This window comes from Nicotiana tabacum, chromosome 1 (genome assembly GCF_000715075.1).
Source record: "Nicotiana tabacum cultivar K326 chromosome 1, ASM71507v2, whole genome shotgun sequence".
Classification (NCBI taxonomy): Eukaryota; Viridiplantae; Streptophyta; class Magnoliopsida; order Solanales; family Solanaceae; genus Nicotiana; species Nicotiana tabacum.
Genome location: NC_134080.1, coordinates 16,067,210 through 16,088,435, shown reverse-complemented (window position 1 = coordinate 16,088,435; position 21,226 = coordinate 16,067,210). Strand labels below are relative to the sequence as shown.

The 21,226-nt window shown below is 37.5% G+C and overlaps 1 protein-coding gene across 1 annotated transcript; it reads right to left on the bottom strand.

Annotated features, from left to right (window-relative positions):
• Positions 1-5,634: 5,634 nt before the first annotated feature.
• Positions 5,635-18,554, bottom strand: LOC142174930 (uncharacterized). Its single transcript, XM_075241387.1, has 2 exons — positions 17,741-18,554; positions 5,635-15,237 (listed from the first exon to the last, which is right to left on the bottom strand). The coding sequence occupies exon 2, from the start codon at positions 11,296-11,298 to the stop codon at positions 10,423-10,425; it is 876 nt and encodes a 291-aa protein (XP_075097488.1). The 5' UTR covers positions 11,299-15,237; positions 17,741-18,554; the 3' UTR covers positions 5,635-10,422.
• Positions 18,555-21,226: the final 2,672 nt, after the last annotated feature.

Here is a 21,226-nt window from a genome sequence, read left to right as displayed (position 1 = left end):
AACATGGTAAAACCTAATATAGTGAAACAGCCTCACAATGATGTCATTATATTACTTGAGAAATATTCAGTTAGGAGTTGGGGTAGTTAAAGGTATCGTATGAATATCATGGAAATAAAAGAGAGTGTCACTGGGAAGACATCCAAAATATCAGTTCACAAGCAACCCTACAAGCACAAAGATGTGAAGGCAAGAATTACGGATAATTATAGGGGAGTACAAACATCAAGAATTCCATTGGGTATGCTATGTAAAAAGCTCGCAACTTTACAAGAGTCAGAAGGTCTTCCCTAAGTACTACGACGAAAAACTAACTGAGGAAATAAGGAAGAAGGCTTCAACCTAAACGTGGTAACTCGAAGAAAAAAATGGTCATGTAAAAAGAAAAAAAAGTCTCACTATAACATTGTATGCATGCTATAAAACAGTAGCACCTACCGTGGCTCGCGAACGAGAAGTAAAGTCAAAAGTGATATTCGAGATCATATGAGTTTCACAAAAATTTCGTCATGCGTGGGAGCTAAGATAAGATAAGTATGCACACAACAAGGAGGCAGAAGACTAGGAAAAGTAATAGCTTACATTTAAAGAAAGTTGAGAAGGAACTATTCGATCAATGATCCAGAGTTGGTTACATTATGAATGCACTTGCGATTTTAGAGTATACATATATGTTGACAAACATACAGCCGTAGAAGACTCTGATACAGGTTAAAAGAAAGAATTGAGTCCAGGTCATAGACAAAAAATTGAATTATTAGAAGATTATATCCTGGGTATTCTATAGCGTCCATGAAAGGCTAAAGTAATACCATGAGCCGCAGATCGGAAGATAGCTTAAGAATAAAGGTTGATCAGAAGGAGGAGGAAACTAAAAAATTACATCAATGAAGTAAATCAGGAATTTGATTATTGGACCCAAAACAATTATAGACCTCGTGATTGAGAATATTACAGGATTACTCTTAGATATCAGAGGTATAGGAGGGATAGTACAATAGCCATATTCTATAACGGCTCTATGATAAAGCCCGTTAGAAGAGTACCAGCCTCTTAAGAAGTCAGTATGAAGCTCCCACCGGATTAAATATGCACCAGAGGTGCAAGTATTATAATAGAGTTTTAAGTTATGGATGTGAATTATACCTATGTGGAAGAAATGTCATGAAAAAGATACAAGATGTAATGCAAGATTGTAAGGTAAGTAAGGTAAAGGTGAACAACGTACGAGATACTCATATACAAGGTCGTGAATAGTCCATACTTCGGATAGAAGCCTAGAAGCGCAAGAATTCAGTATCAATAGCGGTGTCGACATTAGCATACCTTCCAGCCTATGGTTTGTAAGTACCAAAAGGTCTAACTAGAGAGTAAAAGAAGAGTTAGAGATGATGAAATGTCTCGCTTGATGTTCCAGAAAAGCATAAGGAAATCGGTCGCAAGCTAAAGTATGGTAGAACGACAAGGTTTTAGAAAGATATGAGTAAGGATAAGAAAATGGCATGTGAGAAGGTGATGAAAATTGGTAAGTCCTCGGGATTAAGCCCGTGAAAACAAGGGAGTTGATGGTTCCTCTAAGTTGTAGAAAGCTCAATATAGCCTGAATGAACTCAAAGGAGTCTAAGAGTAGTAGCATTTAGAAGAAATGAAATGTTGCCCTGGTAGTAGAATGAGGGTGTGATTATGATAGATAAAGGATGACATTTAGGCCCTCAGTTGAGTAATGACTTGAAGAGGATTTCATGAACTGTAAGAGACTAAAATACTCATATAAGGTGAGTCACATTGGATGCTATAAAGTACGGTTATGGATGTATAGTATCACCCCTAGGTGGATCAATCTAATTACTGCAGATGTCCCCGATGAGATGCGAGCCCTAGTGGTGGTGTTACATAATAAATCAAGTTATCAGTGGTAGATGATGAATCAACATTAAGGTGAATCAACAATAGATGGATAAAAATTCAACAGTATGAGATAAGATTAGACCATCAGTCTTAAGAATAAGCAATGGGAGTAAACTGGAGTTGGTTGCAGACCTCGGTAACGATAAATCGAAGTAAGAGTTATGGTATAGTATGACCTACATAGATGTAGTAAAGTCATATGAATGGATAACTAGGTCTATAAAATACGATATAACAATATTCACTAGTTCTACAAAGTACCGAGCGAAGAACTTCAGTATACTTATAGATGCCCAAAGAGACATCCTATTAAGCTCTATCTATGTTTACAAACTAAGGCCTAGAGATTGGCTAAAAGCTGGAGGAAAAAGGAGAGAAGAGTTGCATAGACACACTTACAAGGTCAGTATCGTAGAGTCTGCATGATAGAAGGTAGCAAAAGTTATGAGATTGGAAGGATTTCGATCACAAGTCATGGTTTGGGAAAGAGGCCTAAATGGGGGAATGCCTTGGCCTTTGGATTTATTCACAGGACAGTTGCCTAGATGGCAAGAAGAGTACTAAAGTATTCGCAAGAGCCACAAGTTATGAAAATGATAAGTACATCAGTCAACATTCGAGGACAAATGTTCCAAAGGGGGGAATGATGTTACATCCCGCATTTTCATATGTTAAAATTTCGTCGTAAGTTAATCGACGTAAGTTCAGGAATGACATTATTTTGAGATTATAAGTATTACGCTATTTCAAATAAGTGATGAGTAAATTCGTGAAGGTGAGAGAGAAAGCAAGTCAAAAAAATAAATTTTCATCCAAGTTTGACATCTTGGGATAAAATACAGCCGAGCTAAAATACTCGATATTTATGGGCTAGTGCCATACAAGGTACCACGTGAACATGATAGTAAGGTGTATAAGGTATGTGAAAAGTGAGTAGTATTTTAAGTAAGTAGAAATAATTCTTAATTATGTGGGTAATTGATTAATTATTGGGTAATGGAACATTACCTAGTTAATTAATAATTAGTGGTGGATTAATTGAAATCTTTGGACAAAGACTAAAGCAAAAACGTGGCAGCCACATGACAATGCATAAGTGACACATGTATTATTATAGCAAGGTGCCTGTCACACCTCCTTTCTTACACTACACCCCCGTAAATGGGTATATAAAGGAGCTTTTCTAATTAAAGGACAATCGAAATGGGATTTACATTAAGAAATTCAGAGTCGCCACTTGGGAGATTTATGGTGTCCCAAGTTACCTGTTGAATCACGAATCGAGGAAAATATGACTCTGTTTAACAGTTCGCGAACCAGAAATATGAGTAAGGAATTCTGTTAACCCGGGAGAAGGCATTAGGCATTCCCGAGTTCCGTGGTTCTAGCACGTTCGCTTAACTATTATATTCGGCTTAATTATCCGATTTTAATATATGTTTTAACCTATGGTGCAATTTTGACTTTTATAACCGCTTTTATTCAATTTCAAAGAAGATTTGAACATCGTTTAAAACACGTCTTTGGATCGCGCCACATGAAATGCACCCGCAATCCTAAACATATTTTATTCAATGTTTTAAGATTTGATTTGGGTCATATGAAATGCACACCCGAGTAATTAAAATGAGACGAGAATAACCAAATCCCCCTTTTTATGTCCAAATTCATTCTCGTTACCAACCAAAACATACATCCAACTTCAATCTTTCTTGAATCACAAAAGGACAAAAAATCAGCCCTTGGTCTTGTTGACTTGATACTAACAGAAGCAAAATAAGATAACAGAGATTCATACCTATTCCATAATAAAGCATCCATGAAACTTTAACATAAATAAACAGAATTAAGAAATTTTAGACAAACAATGCCATAACAGAACACACACATAACATCCATAGTCATCAAAGATCAATATTGAGAGGAAATTAAAAATTAGAGAGAAGTTAACCTCAAAACAACGCAATGTTGGTTCTGAAATGCATAACACCAGAAAATTGGACATCAATAATTCGACGGACCCACGAGTCTGCCAGGAACCCTCGAACAGACAACCTCGATTTGAAAATGACACTACTACCGCAACAATGGTGACACAGGAGCAACAATCAAAACGACACACACGAAGGCATCGCCAAAGAACTAAGTCCGACCAAACTCGGTACAACACATCATAAAATCCAAAACTTGTTAGATCTACACTAGTCCGACGTAGAAGTAAAACACACGTGAATAATGGTGATGAAACAACCAACTGTTTTCTGTTCATTCATCGTCGACAGTGCGGATTCGATGATACAAAGTCAGTAGAGGGGGAGGAAGGTAAGAAGCAACGGCTAGGTGTAGCAACAGTCATGGTCATTGTCGTCCATCATCTCCGGCAGCGGAGACCATGTAAAGGGCGAGACCTAGCTTCAACGAGCTTTATTTTTTGCAGCTGCCAAGAAATGGCCTAGGCGGATCTGGGTCTATCAATGAAGAAGGAGAGCTTAGGGTGTGTGTGAGGTAAGGCTTCATTTATGGCTGTTGCGTGGTGAAGGAAGGTCTGGCGATGGAGTTTTGGTGGTGAGTGTGCGGCTGGTGGGACGTTCTAGGGCGTTAGGCTACAGGGTGGTTGACTGGTTGCATGAACGGTGGTTCACGTTGAGATGGAGTTTTGGTTTCTGGTTTTGAAGGTGATGAACACTCGAAACTGGATCATGAACGCAGAAACCAATTTTGTCTAGGGTGGAGATGGTCGCTCTAGGGTGCGTCGTTCATGTCTGTTCCGTGCAAAGAAGAAGAAACAACGACAACGGGATTTTTTGACACCGGCGGACTTGGTTGACAGGAGGGATGCAGAGGGTCGCCGTCTGGGTGATCGGTATGAGGTCAGGCGCGGGGTGCGGTGATTTCCGGCGAAAGGTCATTGTTTTGGGTTATTCTCTGAAGAAGATGATTGATTTCAGCTGCTCGTTCAGCCTTTTTTGTTGTTCTTTTTTTTTTGATTTTTTAAGCACTTATTTATTGGTAAAGTCTAGGTCTAGGTGTATCTTTGTGCATTTTGCCCATTAGTCCCTAGGTCTTTTGTGTTAAGTCCTTAGGGTCTTCTTTATTTGTTTTTTATTCCAAAGAAGAGTCTAGAAGGGGCCCTAGGCTTAATGGACTAATCCAAATTGGGCCAAGAATTGGGTTCTAAAACTCTTAAAATTATGATCCAACACCTTAATTGACTCAATTTAAAGTAAGATAAAAATACTACACAGTCCAAATCTAATCCTAATTAATTAAACTAAACATGAAACTATTTTTGTGTTTTCGAAATTATATTAAGATAAAAGTAAGTACTATTTTTGTATATTTTTATTTAAATTTATGAAAGATACGTAAGCTAAAAATATATTTTTTCGCAATTTTCCATTTTTATGATGAAAATAAAGTAAAGAAGTTAAAAATAGTTGAAATAGCTATATTAGGCCTAAATTGAATATTTACGTACTAAAATATAAAAAATCTTGGGGAGGGTCAAAAATCACATGTCTACAACTGCCCCTCTTTGACTGGAAATACGAAATATTTTCAGACAAAGAACGACTAGACAGGTTTTTTGACCCGACCCTTATTTGGAGAGACTAAAACTAAGAGAAAGGGGAGTGTGACCGAGCCCTGGTATCTGAGTTGCCTACATATCCTTGGATATAAAGGAATCAGGCCACGTGTAGTTCTGAAGTGAATGAGGTGATGGAGTACCGAGGTTGAAAGCCGATTGAGGTACCATTGAGGTTCCGGTCCGCGGTCTCGCTATTACATCAAAATCAAAAATGAAAAAGACTAGCTAAGCCTACCAGCTAAGAGTTACAAGATTCCTATTTGTAAGTCTTTTGAAGCTTGATCTTGAGTTTTGAATGGTTCTTCACACAGACTTTGGATTTGAACATTGACGCTTGCTAGTTGCAGGTGCTAGTTCGTTCTTCTTCATCTTTTCAGACCAAAACGAGACATGCAGAGCTTGTGACATTAGCCCTGTTTTGAGCAGCTCACATCTTTCATTAACTTCTGTATTTGGATTCACTTCTTGTCTTTCTTTTGTTTTTTTTTCTTTTTATTTTGGATTGTGACTAACTTTTGTTGATCATCTCGGACTACTGACTCACATTCTTGACGCGAGCTTCTTTTGTTGCTGACCTGAATTGAATTCCCCCCTTTTTTTCCAGGTGGGCGCCTGATTGCTGAACTTGAACTGTCTTCTCTTGTTACTTGACACTGTTTTCCCTTGCACCTTGAACCATTTTCCCCTGAAACTTGAACTGTCTTCCTTCGAAACTGCTTTCCCTTGAAACACGAGTTGTCTTCCTTCAACACTGCCTTCCCTAGAAACTTGAGTTGTCTTCCCTTTTTCTCTAGGTGGGGGCCTGATTACAACAAAACAGACAAAATAAAAGAAATTTTTGTGCCCCAGTTTGCATTAAGAAGATTTGTGAGTAGTTAGCAAAATTGTAAACCACTTGTACTATTGATGCAATGATGAGAGTAAACTAAAGAATAGACTAGGAAAACTATAAACTAAGCTTGACTAAAGTAAAAACTCACCCTATTCTCCAGGCGGGGCCCCCTGATTTCAGGAAAATTAAATATTGATAATCTTAAGAAAACTAAAAAAATGACCCCCTTTTTTCAAATTCAGACTTCCCCCTTCTTTTTTTAAATTATTATACTAAGAGAAAATTCGTCAGACTAGGTTTTCTATCTTAGGAGAAAGATTCATCAGACTAAGACATTTATCCTAGGAGAAAATTCATCAGACTAGGTCTTTTTTTTCTTTTCTTTTCTTTTATTTTGCTTTTGGTGTCTTAGGAGAAAGATTAATCTGACTAAGATGATTATCCTAGGAGAAAATTCATCAGATTAGGTTTTCTATCTTAGGAGAAAGATTTATCAGACTAAGATTTTGATCATAGGAGAAAATTCATCAGACTAGGCCTTTTTTCTCTTTTTTTTTGGTATCTTAGGAGAAAGATTCATCCGACTAAGACGTTTATCCTAGGAGAAAATTCATCAGACTAGGTTTTTTATCTTAGGAGAAAGATTCATCAGACTAAGATTTTGATCCTAGGAGAAGATTCATCAGACTAGGTCTATTTTTGTTATCTTAGGAGAAATATTCATCAAACTAAGATTTCTATCTAGGAGAAAGTTCATCAGACTAGGTCTTCTATCTTAGGAGAAAAATTCATCAGACTAAGATTTTGATCCTAGGAGAGGATTCATCAGATTAGGTCTATTTTTGTTATCTTAGGAGAAAGATTCATCAGACTAAGATTTCTATCCTAGGAGAAAGTTCATCAGACTAGGTTTTCTATTTTAGGAGAAAGATTCATCATACTAAGATATTGGGAGAAAAATCCATCAGACTAGGACTTTTATCCTAGGAAGAAAAATGTGAAGATCAATGGCAAGATTTTATGCACAATAGCAAGACAAATAAAGGCAAAGATTTGAGGAACTTCCCTTTGTCGGCTCTTCTCGTCTTTTCTTTTTCTTTTCTCTTTTTTTTGTTGTTTTCTTTTTCTTTCATTTTTTTCTCTTTTTGAATCACTTTCCTTGTACCGCTTTGTTCCTGTTTCATACAAAGAAAAAAAAATTGTCAGTTTTGAAAATGGTGGTCGGTTTGTGGCCTTGAGTCTTAGGCAGCTTGGCTTCTGCTCAATCAGCTTGAGTCGACTTCAAGAGACTTTTGCTCTGCATCAACCCTAATTGTTTCACACCTAGTATCATTTGTACTTGCAGCTCAATCAGTCTTATCTCAACTGGAGATCTTTGCCCAGGTGACCCTTTCCAATATCTTGAATGACTTTCTACTTTTTGGACAATTTGTATGTCAAAGAGAATCATCAGCTATCTTTCTTGCGCCAAGTAGGCTGAAAAGAGTCCTTTTGGGGAAGCCTTTGTATGAATCCTCAAGGTATATTGACAAAAACAACTTAGTGCTGGCCAAATTTGCTTTATGCAATCGAAAAGCTGGTAGCAAATTTTGAAATCTTTTCTTACATTGTTTTGACAAGGACTGACTCAGAGTGAAGGACACAAATGATGTAAAGAAACAAATATTAACAAGAAATGCCCTTGTCGGAAGGACAAAAGGAAGAGTTTTTTTTTCTTTTCTTTTTTTCTTCTTTCAATAACTAGTCTTAATGGTCATGACATGCATTTTGGACTTAGTGGCCAATCTATCAAACTAATTCACTCTTCCTTTTACTATTCTTATGACCTTTGAAGTCGGGCTTGTTTATGCCAATTCTTCGCACCAGCTTTATGACTCACTTCCGACTAGTGGTTCCCCGAGGAGTTTTCACCAACAAGTCTCTCTCATCTATTCATCTCTACTTATCGTCGTCTTACAGTGCCCGTGAGAATTTTCACTAGTAAGACTCTCTCATTTTTCTTCTCTATTTTTTTTTTGCTTTTTTACGCGAGCATCCTGACAGTATTATATGTCGCGTGACAATCGTTGCTCATTGCATATTTCTCTTGGCATTCTTTAAGGCATATCGGGAGGTCTTTATTTGGAAGGTTTTGGATAGGGTTGGAAAGATGGGTCGGCATGAAGGCTCAAAGTAGACTCGAAATGAGGGGTTGTAGACTTACAACTCTTGGAATCGACTCTTTCAAAAGTGAAATAAAATATTTGCCCCATTTTAAGCTATTGGGGATTTTTTGGCTTTTTCTTTTTTTCTTTCTTTCTTCTTTTTTTTTTGACTTCTTATTTGGTTGGACCGAACCGTGAGGCTGCCTACGTATCCTTTTTTAAGGAATCAGGTCTAACGTAGTTCAACCATCTGACCTAAACTATTTTTCATTCTTTTTGTTTCTTTTTTCTTTTTTCTTTTTTTTCCTTTTCTGCTTTTTTCTCTTTTTTTGTTTGCCCCATCTTCTATTTTTGAGGGCATCGACCTTTTACAATTCTTTTTTTCTTTTTCTTTTTTCTGAACTTTCTAAGAATTGCCCCAATTTGTACTCTTGGGACATGGATTATTTTTTGACTCTAAACTTGATTCCAAAAGAGGGTAGTCAAAGAAAATAACACAGGCTCAAAAGGGGTAGCAAAGGATATAAAGTGTTTGGGTAGCAAAAAAAGGGCCTCCCAACCTCGAGAACGCCAATTATAATGTCCTGTCACGATCATATCATTGATGAACATGCCCGTCTTCTTGGTGTTTCGTGGTCACAAGACACTTTCCATCTCTTAATGTAAATCTTTCCAACAAACTTCAATTGATTAAACATCCTCAAGCCCGATCTTCACAATGATTTGAAGGTGAATTTTACTCGACTTTAATTCCAAAGTATTTCAACTCCTTATTCATCCTCAAAAGTGCTTTTTTCAGTTATCCAATTCCAGATTAAATTAGTTTCTAAGATCTGGCTAAATTTCTGCATGCATGTCATGTCACTAAAACTAGCGGGAAGGGAACTAAGCAGGGAAAGACACAAAGGACAAACTGTATTTCATTGAGTAAACAACAAGACAAACAACCTAAAATCTGATTTACAACCCTAAATAACCCAGCTAATGAAAATAGCAACAGAACAGAAAGACAAGACTCACACAAACAGAATGGAGGGATAGAAGGATCTGACTCAATAAAACAAATAAAATCTAGATCACAACCCTGAAATAACCCAGATAATAGAAAAAACATCAAAACAAGCTACCAAGATTCCTTCCTAGTGAGGAGGGAATGACTTTTCAATTGCTAGGCTTGATATTTAGACCACAAATTTGCTCATCAGAATCAGCAGAGCCTTCTCCAATTTCAAAATCATTCACTTCAGTTAGCAAATTCCCGAGAGGATTCTCATACTCCCTGTCACCACGCATCATCCCCACAAAGTGTGCATCATCATGTGTAGGTAAAGGATTCTACGCGATATTCTGGGTGTCACTGTCTTGGATCACAATCAGGTTTTCCTGGATCATCCTTTCTATTTCTCTTTTCAAATCCCGACAACTTTCAACATTGTGCCCCTGGGCATTGGAATGATCTTCACACCTTTTAGATGGGTCAAAGCTCCTTGCACGTGGGTCCACACGATTTGGAGGAATGGGTGCAATCATGTCATGATGCTTTAACTTCTCAAATAAGCTTGCATAGGACTCTCCTATTGGTGTAAAATTATCTTTCAACCTTTGTTCCCTTCTATACCCCTGGCATAGATGTAGGTTATAGGGCACTTGAAAATTTTGTGGAGGCTGGTAGAGATTTTGTGATGTTCGTGCTTGCCTTCTGGGGTGTTTTGGTGGCTCGACAACATACGGAGGTGGAGCGACAGAGTATTGAGGGTTCTGAGGTGGATAATACTGCTCAGGGGAGTCATGGAAAACTTGAGGAGGCTGCTCATACCTTCGAGATGTTCTCCTGGGACCTCTTCTCGACCCTGATGTCATCATGATTTCTTCAACCTTCTCATTTGTGTCGCTAAAATTATCAGATTCAACCCGGACAGCCTGAGTTGCGGCTTTAAAAACTTCTTGACTTATAATTTTGCCTGTCTTAAGACCATTTCTCTCATTTTGATTGTTTCCGAGAAGGATTTGACAACTGCGGACATCATGTTTTGAAAGTAATCTGGCTCTTGCGCTTGAAGGAAGACAATGATTAGCTCGTGGTCATCCATGGGTGGCTTAACTCGAGATGCTTGCTCTCTCCATTTAATGGCATATTCCCTGAAACCTTCACTTGGTTTCTTCTTCAGGTTTGAAAGGGAAATGTGGTCTGGGGCAATGTCGATGTTGTATTGAAACTGATTGACAAAGGCCTGTGCCATGTCATTCCAGACATACCAGCGAGATGTGTCTTGATCCAAGAACCATTCGGATGCTACTCCCGTAAGGCTTTCCCCAAAATAAGCCATCAATAATTCTTCGTTTCTTCCCGCACCTCTCAGTTGATTGCAATACATTTTCAGGTGGGCTATGGGGTCTCCATGTCTATCATACTTTTCAAATTTGGGAGTCTTGAAACCAGGCGACAAGTGGATATCGGGAAACATGCATAGATCCTTGAAGTCAACACTATTTTGACCTGCTAACCCTTGCATATTTTTCAACCGTTGTTCTAAGCTTTTCACTCTTTGGGTCATTTCTTCTTGTACCATCTTTCGAGCAGGCTTCTCAATGTTTGCAGGAAGATCAAACGAGTATGAGTGGTACTCAGGAGAGTGGTACTGCTCTTGTTGTGTAGCAAATTGTGACTCATGACGAGGCTGTCCTTGACCACTGGCCCATGCTTGACACATTTCGGTCATTTGCTGTTTCAGTATTCTATTTTTCTCAAACACAGTAGACTCTTGTTGAACCCTCTGACCCTGAGTCTCTTGAGCATTTGTAACAACTTCGATGTCAGTTATCATTTTTCCTTAGATCTTGTATTTCCAGCTTACCACAAACTGACCACCTCAACTTCTTCACAATTCAAAACAAAACATGTTAGAATGGACTCACTCGGTCTTTATTATTATAAATATTTTTTCATTTCTTCATTTTTTTCACTTCTTTTTAATGGTGATCGAACCTGATGTTGGTTGCCTACGTATCATGTGGGAACATGAATCAGATCTTGTGTAGTTCGGGAAGATTGGGAATAAAGTAAATAAACTAACTCTTTTTTTTTATTTTGAAATTTATTTTTTTTTTCGAAAGAAATACTTACAAAGAAGAAAGAAAATATTTTTGGATTTCAATTTTTTTTTAAGAATGTTTGAAAAGAAAGACTTCTAAAGAAGAAAGATTTTTTTTTTTGAAAATATTGTCTCAAAAAAAGTCTTTTCTAGAGAGGAAGTAAAGGAAAATATTTTTGGATTTTTTTAAAATTATGGGCCGGAACTGATGAGGTTTTCCTACGTTTCTCACATTCGGTGAGAATCAGACCTGCGTAGTTCGCCAGATTTGACAAAATGAAAACCAACTAATTCTATAGACAAAACTTTCCTTTTCTTTTCTCTTTTTTTTCTTCAACATTTTTGGCAGAGTTTCGATATATTTTGGACACTGATTTCTCAAAATAAGTAACTATCTCTCTGAGCCCTCACAATGCTATTTTCTTTTCCCAATTTCTTCTATTATCCACAAACCAGTCAACATGCAAATCCGAAGCAAATAAATGCACAAGTAGCAAGTAGAATGCCTCAGTATGGTCTTTCATTTCAGGTACACCTGTCCTAGACAGACCCAACCCCTTTGTTGAGCCTCCTAAGTCAAATGCACGTGATGCAAACAAACGTTCCTACTAGGGATCTGGTATGAGGCTTTGTTATACTAGGTTCAAAATCTAGGTTTATTGTTCTAGACCTGTCTTACTCAAGCGGACAGCTCGAGCCGAGGGGGCAGCGTACCGGGAATATAGAAGCTTCACCGGCTTTGCAACTTGTCCGAACCTCGTTCTAAATATGGGATATGACTCTAACAGAAAAGAAGTCACACGAAGTGCACACTTCTTCATGATTTAGCAGACTCAGAGAGAAGAAGGATTTCGTGACAATTTATATACAATTCAAGCAAAATCAAAGCGATAAAAAGCAGCATTTAGCACTTTAGGTTCAAACATGTAAAAATCAGATAACAAATAAAAGCCAATCATAACAGCTATTCTAAGATCGAATTCTGAACCCTGAACCAGAAGTTCTGGGTTCTTATCCCCAGCAGAGTCGCCAGAGTTGTCACACCTCATTTCTTACACTACACCCCTGTAAAGGGGTATATAAAGGAGTTTTTCCAATTAAAGGACAATCGAAACGGGATTTACATTAAGAAATTCAGAGTCGCCACTTGGGAGATTTATGGTATCCCAAGTCACTGGTTGAATCCCGAATCGAGGAAAATATGACTCTGTTTAATAGTCCGCGAACCAGAAATCCGAGTAAGGAATTGTGTTAAACCGGGAGAAGGTGTTAGACATTTTCGAGTTTCGTGGTTCTAGCACGGTCGCTTAACTGTTATATTTGGCTTAATTATCCGATTTTAATACATGTTTTAACCTATGGTGCAATTTTGACTTTTATAACCGCTTTTATTCTATTTCAAAGAAGATTTGAACATCGCTTAAAACACGTCTTTGGATCGCACCACATAAAATGCACCCGCAATCCTAAACATATTTTATTCAACGTTTTAAGATTTGATTTGGGTCACATGAAATGCACACCCGAGTAATTAAAATGAGACGAGAATAACCAAATCCCCCTTTTTATGTCCAAATTCCTTCTCGTTACCAACCAAAACATACATCCAACTTCAATCTTTCTTGAATCACAAAAGGACAAAAAATCAGCCCTTAGTCTTGTTGACTTGATACTAACAGAAGCAAAATAAGATAATAGAGATTCATATCTATTCCCTAATAAAGCATCCATGAAACTTTAACGTAAATAAACAAAGTTAAGAAATTTTAGACAAACAATGCCATAACAGAACACACACATAACATCCATAGTCATCAAAGATCAATATTGAGAGGAAATTAAAAATCAGAGAGAAGTTAACCTCAAAACAACGCAATGTTGGTTCTGAAATGCGTAACACCAGAAAATTGGATAGCAACAATTTGACAAACCCACGATTCTGCCCGGAACCCTCGAACAGACAACCTCGATTTGAAAATGACACTACTACCTCAACAATGGCGACACTGGAGCAATAATCAAAATGACACACACGAAGGCATCGCCAAAGATCTATGTCTGGCCAAACTCGGTACAGCACATCACAAAATCCAGAACTTGTTAGATCTATAGTAGTTCGACGTAGAAGTAAAACACATGTGAATAATGGTGATGAAACAACCAACTGTTTCTGTTCGTTCATCGTCGACAGTGTGTATCCGACGATACAAAGTCAGTAGAGGGGGAGGAAGGTAAGAAGCAACAGCTAGGTGCGGCAACAATCATGGTCATCACCGGCCATCACCTCCGGTAGCAGAGACCATGTAAAGGGCGAGACCTAGCTTCAGCGAGCTTTATTTTTAGCAGCTGCCAAGAAATGGCCTGGGCGGATCTGTGTCTGTCAATAAAGAAGAAGAGCTTAGGGTGTGTGTGAGGTAAGGCTTCGTTTATGGCTGTTGCATGGTGAAGGAAGGTCTGGCGATGGAGTTTTGGTGGTGAGTGTGCGGCTGGTGGGACGTGCGAGGGCGTTAGGTTGCAGGGTGGTCGACTGGTGGCATGAACGTTGGTTCACGTTGAGATGGAGTTTAGGTTTCTGGTTTTGAAGGTGATGAACACTCGAAACTGGATCATGAACGCAGAAACCAATTTCGTCTAGGGTGGAGATAGTCGCTCTAGGGTGCGTCGTTCATGTCTGTTCCGTGCAAAGAAGAAGAAACAACGACAACGGGATTTTTTGACACCGGCGGACTTGGTTGACAGGAGGGATGCAGAGGGTCGCCGTCTGGGTGATCGGTATGAGGTCAGGCGCGGGGTGCGGTGATTTCCGGCGAAAGGTCATTGTTTTGGGTTATTCTCTGAAGAAGATGATTGATTTCAGCTGCTCGTTCAGCCTTTTTTGTTGTTCTTTTTTTTTTGATTTTTTAAGCACTTATTTATTGGTAAAGTCTAGGTCTAGGTGTATCTTTGTGCATTTTGCCCATTAGTCCCTAGGTCTTTTGTGTTAAGTCCTTAGGGTCTTCTTTATTTGTTTTTTATTCCAAAGAAGAGTCTAGAAGGGCCCATAGGCTTAATGAACTAATCCTAATTGGGCCAAGAATTGGGTTCTAAAACTCTTAAAATTATGATCCAACACCTTAATTGACTCAATTTAAAGTAAGATAAAAATACTACACAGTCCAAAGCTAATCCTAATTAATTAAACTAAACATGAAACTATTTTTATGTTTTCAAAATTATATAAAGATAAAAATAAGTACTATTTTTGTATATTTTTATTTAAATTTATGAAAGATACGTAAGCTAAAAATATATTTTTTCCGTAATTTTCCATTTTTATGACGAAAATAAAGTAAAGAAGTTAAAAATAGTTGAAATAACTATATTAGACCTAAATTAAATATTTACGGGCTAAAATATAAAAAGTCTTGGGGAGGGTCAAAAATCACATGTCTACGGTGCCCATTAAGTGATTTGTGACTCATACAAGAAGTAGCAAAGTGTTACATTATTTGCTCAATAATGTCTTCCCATGAATGTCTTCACAAGAGTAGATCATTTATATGGTAAGCTATATGGAAAGTTAAAGACAAAAATGGAACTCCAAATGAAACGGCAACATTGTGCCTTCCTCCAAAGATTTCAAGAGAACTAGCAAAAGCTATATCTCTATCATCTGCTTCCCCGAGTCCTTCTCTACAAATTGTGAAAAAGAACAAATAAAACATACAAGGTTAACATTTCTTTAAGTCTTATTCACGTTAATTGCATAGAAACATTTACTTTAGCAATACAAGCTAATGTTTGCTTACCCCCCTTAAAAATTAGAAGATACATAATCATGTTGCAGAGAGATTGCATACATGATTTACAATGGTCGGAGCAGTAACGTGAGATTTTGCGATTCTAAGGAAGTACGGTGCAATATTTCTTAAGACTAGCATATGGATTTCCCCTACTTCAATCCTCCATTACGTGTTTTCGCAAAAGGCGTGTGTAGAGGAATTGCCAATAAAAATCAGTTCAGGTATGTTAAGGCTATCCCTTCTTTCCTTTTGGCATGATCCAAATAATACAAATGAAACGAGCAAAATACGCAACTTTCATAAATGACTCTATTCATAGAAATACTAGGGGTGTCTATATTCTTGATTCCCCATGTGAATTATTATTATATCTTCTGTTCATGGGTCTCAGAAAAATACGTATTTGATAAAGTTTATCCGAAAAACATATTGATTTCTATGGCAATCCAAGAAAATCTTATTAACGTATTTCTTATGCATTTCATGCATTTATACATGTACATTCCCCTATGACCAGATGGTGTTATATATACGTATATATGTATTTTATATGTATATGGGATATGGAAAAAGGTTACGGCATTATATACACACCACCACCTGATCAGCTGGTATACGTTGATGATTTTGCCAACAGTGGCCGAGATGATATGATGGGATGCCCTCAGAGGCTTGATGATATTATGAACACATGTACTTATGCATGACATGATATTCATACGCATATGCATGGCACTATAAGTATTTCATGATTTACAGAGTTGTCCATACTTACAGGTTGAGTCATGTACTCTATATTTCTTTCAGTCTTTTACGTACTTATTTATGTGCCTTACATACTCGGTACATTATTCGTACTGACGTCCTTTTTTCCTGGGGACGTTGCGTTTCTTGCCCACAGGTCCTGATAGGCAGGCCAAGTGTCCTCCAATTAGGCTATCAGCTCAGCGGAAGATGTTGTTGCGCTCCATTTGCTCCGAAGTTGCTTGTCTGGTAAGTATGATTTTAACGCATATTGTTTGGTATGGCGGGACCCTATCACGACCTTTATGTTAAGTGTGTACTCTTAGAGGCTTGTAGACAGATGTCATGTATACGAATGCTTGTAAGGCCTTGTCGGCCTATGGTTTGAGTTTACAAATGATCATTGTCACACCTCCTTTTTCTTACCCCGAAAGGGTATATAAGGGAGTTTTACCAATTTAAGTGACAATCAAAAAGGGATTATTTTATTTTAAAAAAATCATAGTCGCCATTTGGGATAATTTTATGGTGTCCCAAGTCACCGGTTCAAATCCTGAATCGAGGAAAAGATTGACCCTGTATTATAGTCCACGAACACAGAAATCTGGGTATGGAATTCTGTTAACCTGGGAGAAGGTATTAGGCATTCTCGAGTTCCGTGGTTTTATGCCTAATTATCTGATTCTAATACATGTTTTAGCCTATGGTACAATTTTAACTTTAGAACCGCTTTTGATTAATTATTTTTAAGAAAGATTCAACGTCATCTAAAACACGTCTTGAACCACGTCACATAAATGTACCCACGGTCCCCGACATATTTTATCTAACATTGTGAGATTTAGATTTGGGTCACATAAATCCACACCCGAATTTAGGAAAGTAATTTAAATTACGCGCCTAAAACAACTACACATTTTTAAATTTGCGAGGGCCATGGAAATTCAACTAAATGGTACGCCTCGATTTCTAAGAATTAAAATTAATTAAGTGAGCGCCATGAATTTTGAGATTTTATTTGGCACGGCGCACCTCAATTTCAATTTTTAAAGGGAATTCAAACTAAGCTTTTGAGGGCCATAACTATATCGTATTTAATATGGCATGCCTCAAATCTAATTTTAAGAGTCTAACTAATTAATTAAGGAGGGCTTAAAACATTCTAATTATTTTTTAACTAAAGGTTTGACCCTACTTATTAACTAATAGGCATCGTAACTATGTCATGGGAACCGTACCCATAGTCACAATGGTTTATTAATCGCGCCTATATTAGAACCCACATTCAACTTCACGTGGCCCATTAACAATTTTAAATTAACTCACAGATATCAATTGGCAGACATGAATTCTTTTCTAAATTCAACATATTTTAAATTATTTTATTCAAACTCAACAAATCAAACAATTCCTTCCTACGACATGTAACTACAAATTCATGAGAAAAACAAAAATATGCATCTACTCCACAAAAATTTGCAAACAGATTCACAATGTCATGAGCTAATCTCCATTAAACAAATAAAGACAAAACTCTCATCTAGAGCTATAGAGTAGATAGAGAACCTCTCCAAGCACTATTCAAACATAAACAAAGCAAGATCTGAAAGTCAAAATATAAAATAAAATGGGTAGAGTTAGAATGGAACCTTTAAATTTTTAATATATTGGTGAACTTCCAACAGGTACATAAAGAAAGAAAGCCGACCAAATCTCGAGCGCTAGCAGATCCATTAATCTAAACTTGAAAGCGGACCGGACCCCCGAACGAAGTTTGACAAATTCGACGGACCTCACTGAAACCCGAATTTTGAAGTGACCAAAGGCCATTTTGAAGCTATTTTGGGATTGCATTGGACTGGTTTTGTGGTTGTTTTCATGGCTGATTTTCAGCAGTAACACAACTATTTTGGGGCTAGATTGGGGTGATTTTTGGACTGCCTTCAGGCTGCTTTTTCAGCTGCGTTTTGGGGTGGAAAGGGTGCTTTGTTTTGCTAGCTTTTGGTGCGATTTTTCCATATTAATGGGGCTGATTTTGCAGCAGGTTGTCATGGGAGATGGTGGCTAGTTTTAAACTGGATTTTCAGCTCATTTTTGGAGCTGATTTGAGGTCGATTTTGGGGAGAAACTGCTGCGTTTTTTACAGTTTTTGGAGCTAAAAATGAGATGCTTTGCTGAAATTTTTGAACTGATTTTTCAGCAGCTTTTCAACTGATTTTACTGCTCTCTAATGGCTGTATTTTGTAGTTGATTTAGGGATAATTTGGATCAGTTTTTGACTGTTTTCTTCAGCAAATTTGTAACTATTTTCACTGGTGCTCAAGGGTGGTTGAAGCTTTTTGGAATGGAGACCGTTCTTCTTCTGCTGAAGAAGCAAAAGATCTGAAGGCTGCCTCTTTTGTTTTCTCCTCGCTCTAGGTTTTCTTTGATTTTGGAAGAAGACAAACAACGGATTCAATCTTTTGGGGGTCCCCGTCTATGTCGGGATTAGGTACTATTATATAGGGGTAGGGATTAGGTTAGGGATATGGGCCTAGGAATTATGGGCTTGGTAATTATGGACTAGGTCCAAAAATTAGGCCTAAAGATGGGTTGCTCGAGCCCAAGTTTTATTCTTTCCTTGCGAACGAGATTAAAATACGATCTCATTTATTAATTAGTCCTACTAAAGTAAAATAACTGTTAAAAAAGACTCACCGTTAAAATAAACTATTTTTTTGTATTTTTTCAAGATTAAAAATGACTACAAAACATTAATGGAACAATTTCTAATAATTTTAATTTTCTTGAAATAAAATAAAGTAAAAGAGTAAAAATGAGTTGAAATAGCTATATTAGGCCTAAATTAAATATTTACTTGTTAAATATGAAAAACCTTGGGGATGGTCAAAAATCACATGTCTACAACTGCCGATCTTGACTGGAAACGCGAAGAGTTTTTAGACAAAGAACGACTAGATAGGTTTTTTGACCCGACTCTTATTTGGAGAGACTAAAACTAAGAGGAAAAGGGAATGTGACCGAGCCCTGGTATCTGAGTTGCGTACATATCCTTGGCTATAAAGGAATCAGACCACGTGTAGTTCAGAGGTGAATGAGATGATATAGTATGCCGAGGTGGAGAGCCAGTCGAGGTGTCGTTCCGCCGAGGTTCCAGTCTGCCGTCCCATTATTACATCAAAAATCAAAACATCAAAAAGACTAGCTAAGTCTGTCAACTACGAGTTACAAGATTCCTATCTATAAGTCTTCTGAAGCTTCATCTTGAGTCTTGAGTGGTTCTTCATGCAGACTTTAGATTTGAACCTTGACGCTTGCTAGTTGCAGGTGCTAGTTCATCCTTCTTCAGCTTTTTGAATCAAGACCAAGCATGCAGTGCTTGTGACCTCGGTCATGTCTTGAGCAGCCCATATCTTTCATCAACTTTTGCCTTTGAATTAACTTCTTGCCTTTCTTTTTTTCTTTATTGTGACTAACTTTTGTTGATCATCTCGGACTGTTGACTCACATTCTTGCCACGAGTTTCTTTTGTTGCTAACTTGAATTGTATTCTGAAGTGAATTCTCTTATTCTCTAGGTAGGCTCCTAATTGCTGAACTTGAACCGTCTTCCTTTGACCACTGTTTTCCCTTGAAACTTGAGTTGTCTTCTCTTGTTCTTCAGGTGGGCGCTGATTACAACAAAACAAAAGAAATTTTCCTACCCCAGTTTGATATTGGGAACATCTGTGAGTATTAACAAAACTATAAATCACCTGCGCTGCTGATGAAGGATGCAATTATGAGAGTAAAATTAATGACACGACAAGGATGTGTGTCTCCTAAACGTGATTGAGCTTGCGAAAAACTATAAACTAAGCTTGACTAAAGTAAAAACTGACCCTATTCTCCTGGCGGGGCCCCTGATTTCAAGAAAACTAAACATTGATTACTTAAGAAAACTAGAAATTGACCCATTTTTTCAAATCCAGACTTCCTTTTTTTTAGATTATCCTAGGAGAAAATTCGTCAGACTATGTTTTCTATCTTAGGAGAAAGATTCATCAGACTAAGATGTTTATCCTAGGAGAAAATTCATTAGATTAGGTTTTCTATCTTAGGAGAAAAATTCATCAGACTAAGATTTTGATCCTAGGAGAAAGTTCATTAGACTAGGTCCTCTTTTTGTTATCTTAGGAGAAAGATTCATCAGACTAAGATTTCGATCCTAGGAGAAAATCCATCAGACTAGGTCTCTTTTTTGGTATCTTAGGAGAAATATTCATCAGACTAAGATTTCTATCCTAGGAGAAAATTCATCAGACTAGGTCTTCTATCTTAGGAGAAAAATTCATCAGACTAAGATTTCTATCCTAGGAGAAAATTCATCAGACTAGGTCTCTATCCAAGGAGGAAAAATGTAAAGATCAATGGCAAGATTTTATGCACAATGACAAAACAAACAAAGCTAAAGATTTGAGAAACTTCCTTTTGTAGTCTCTTCTCTTCTTTTCTTTTCCTTATCTTTTTTTGTTTTTTTCTTTTTTTTGAACTACTTTTCTTGCACTGCTTTGTTCCTGTTTCACACAAAAAAAATTGGTCAGTTTTGAAAATGTTGGTCGGTTCGTGGCCTTGAGTTTTGAGCAGCTTGTCTTTGTGCTCAATCAGCTTGAGTCGGTCTCAAGAGACTTTTGCTCTGCATCAACCTCTGATTGTTTCACACCCAGTACCATTTGTATTTGCAGCTCAAACAGCCTCATCCCAACTGGAGATCTTTGCTTAGGTGACCTTTTCTGATATCTTGAATGACTTCCTACTTTTGAGCAATTTATCTGTCAGAGAGAATCACCAGTCATCTTTGATTGCGCCAAGCAGGCTGACAAGAGTCTTTTTTGGGGAAGCCTTTGCATGAATCCTCAAGGTATATTGACAGTAACAATTGAGTACTGACCAAATTTACTTTATGCAACTAAAAAGCTGGTAGCAGATTTTGAAATCTTTTCTTGCTTGTTTTGACAAGGACTGACTCGGAGTGAAGGACACAAATGCAAAGAAACAAGTATTAACCAGAGATGCTCCGGTCGAGAAGAACATGGGAAGAGCTTTTTTTTCTTTTGTCATTTTTTTTTCTTTTGCGCTAACTAGCCTTAATGATCA

Bases quoted from the DNA above. Each gene is read 5' to 3' on its own strand.
- LOC142174930 (XM_075241387.1), bottom strand. From the start codon at position 11,298: ATGATAACTGACATCGAAGTTGTTACAAATGCTCAAGAGACTCAGGGT.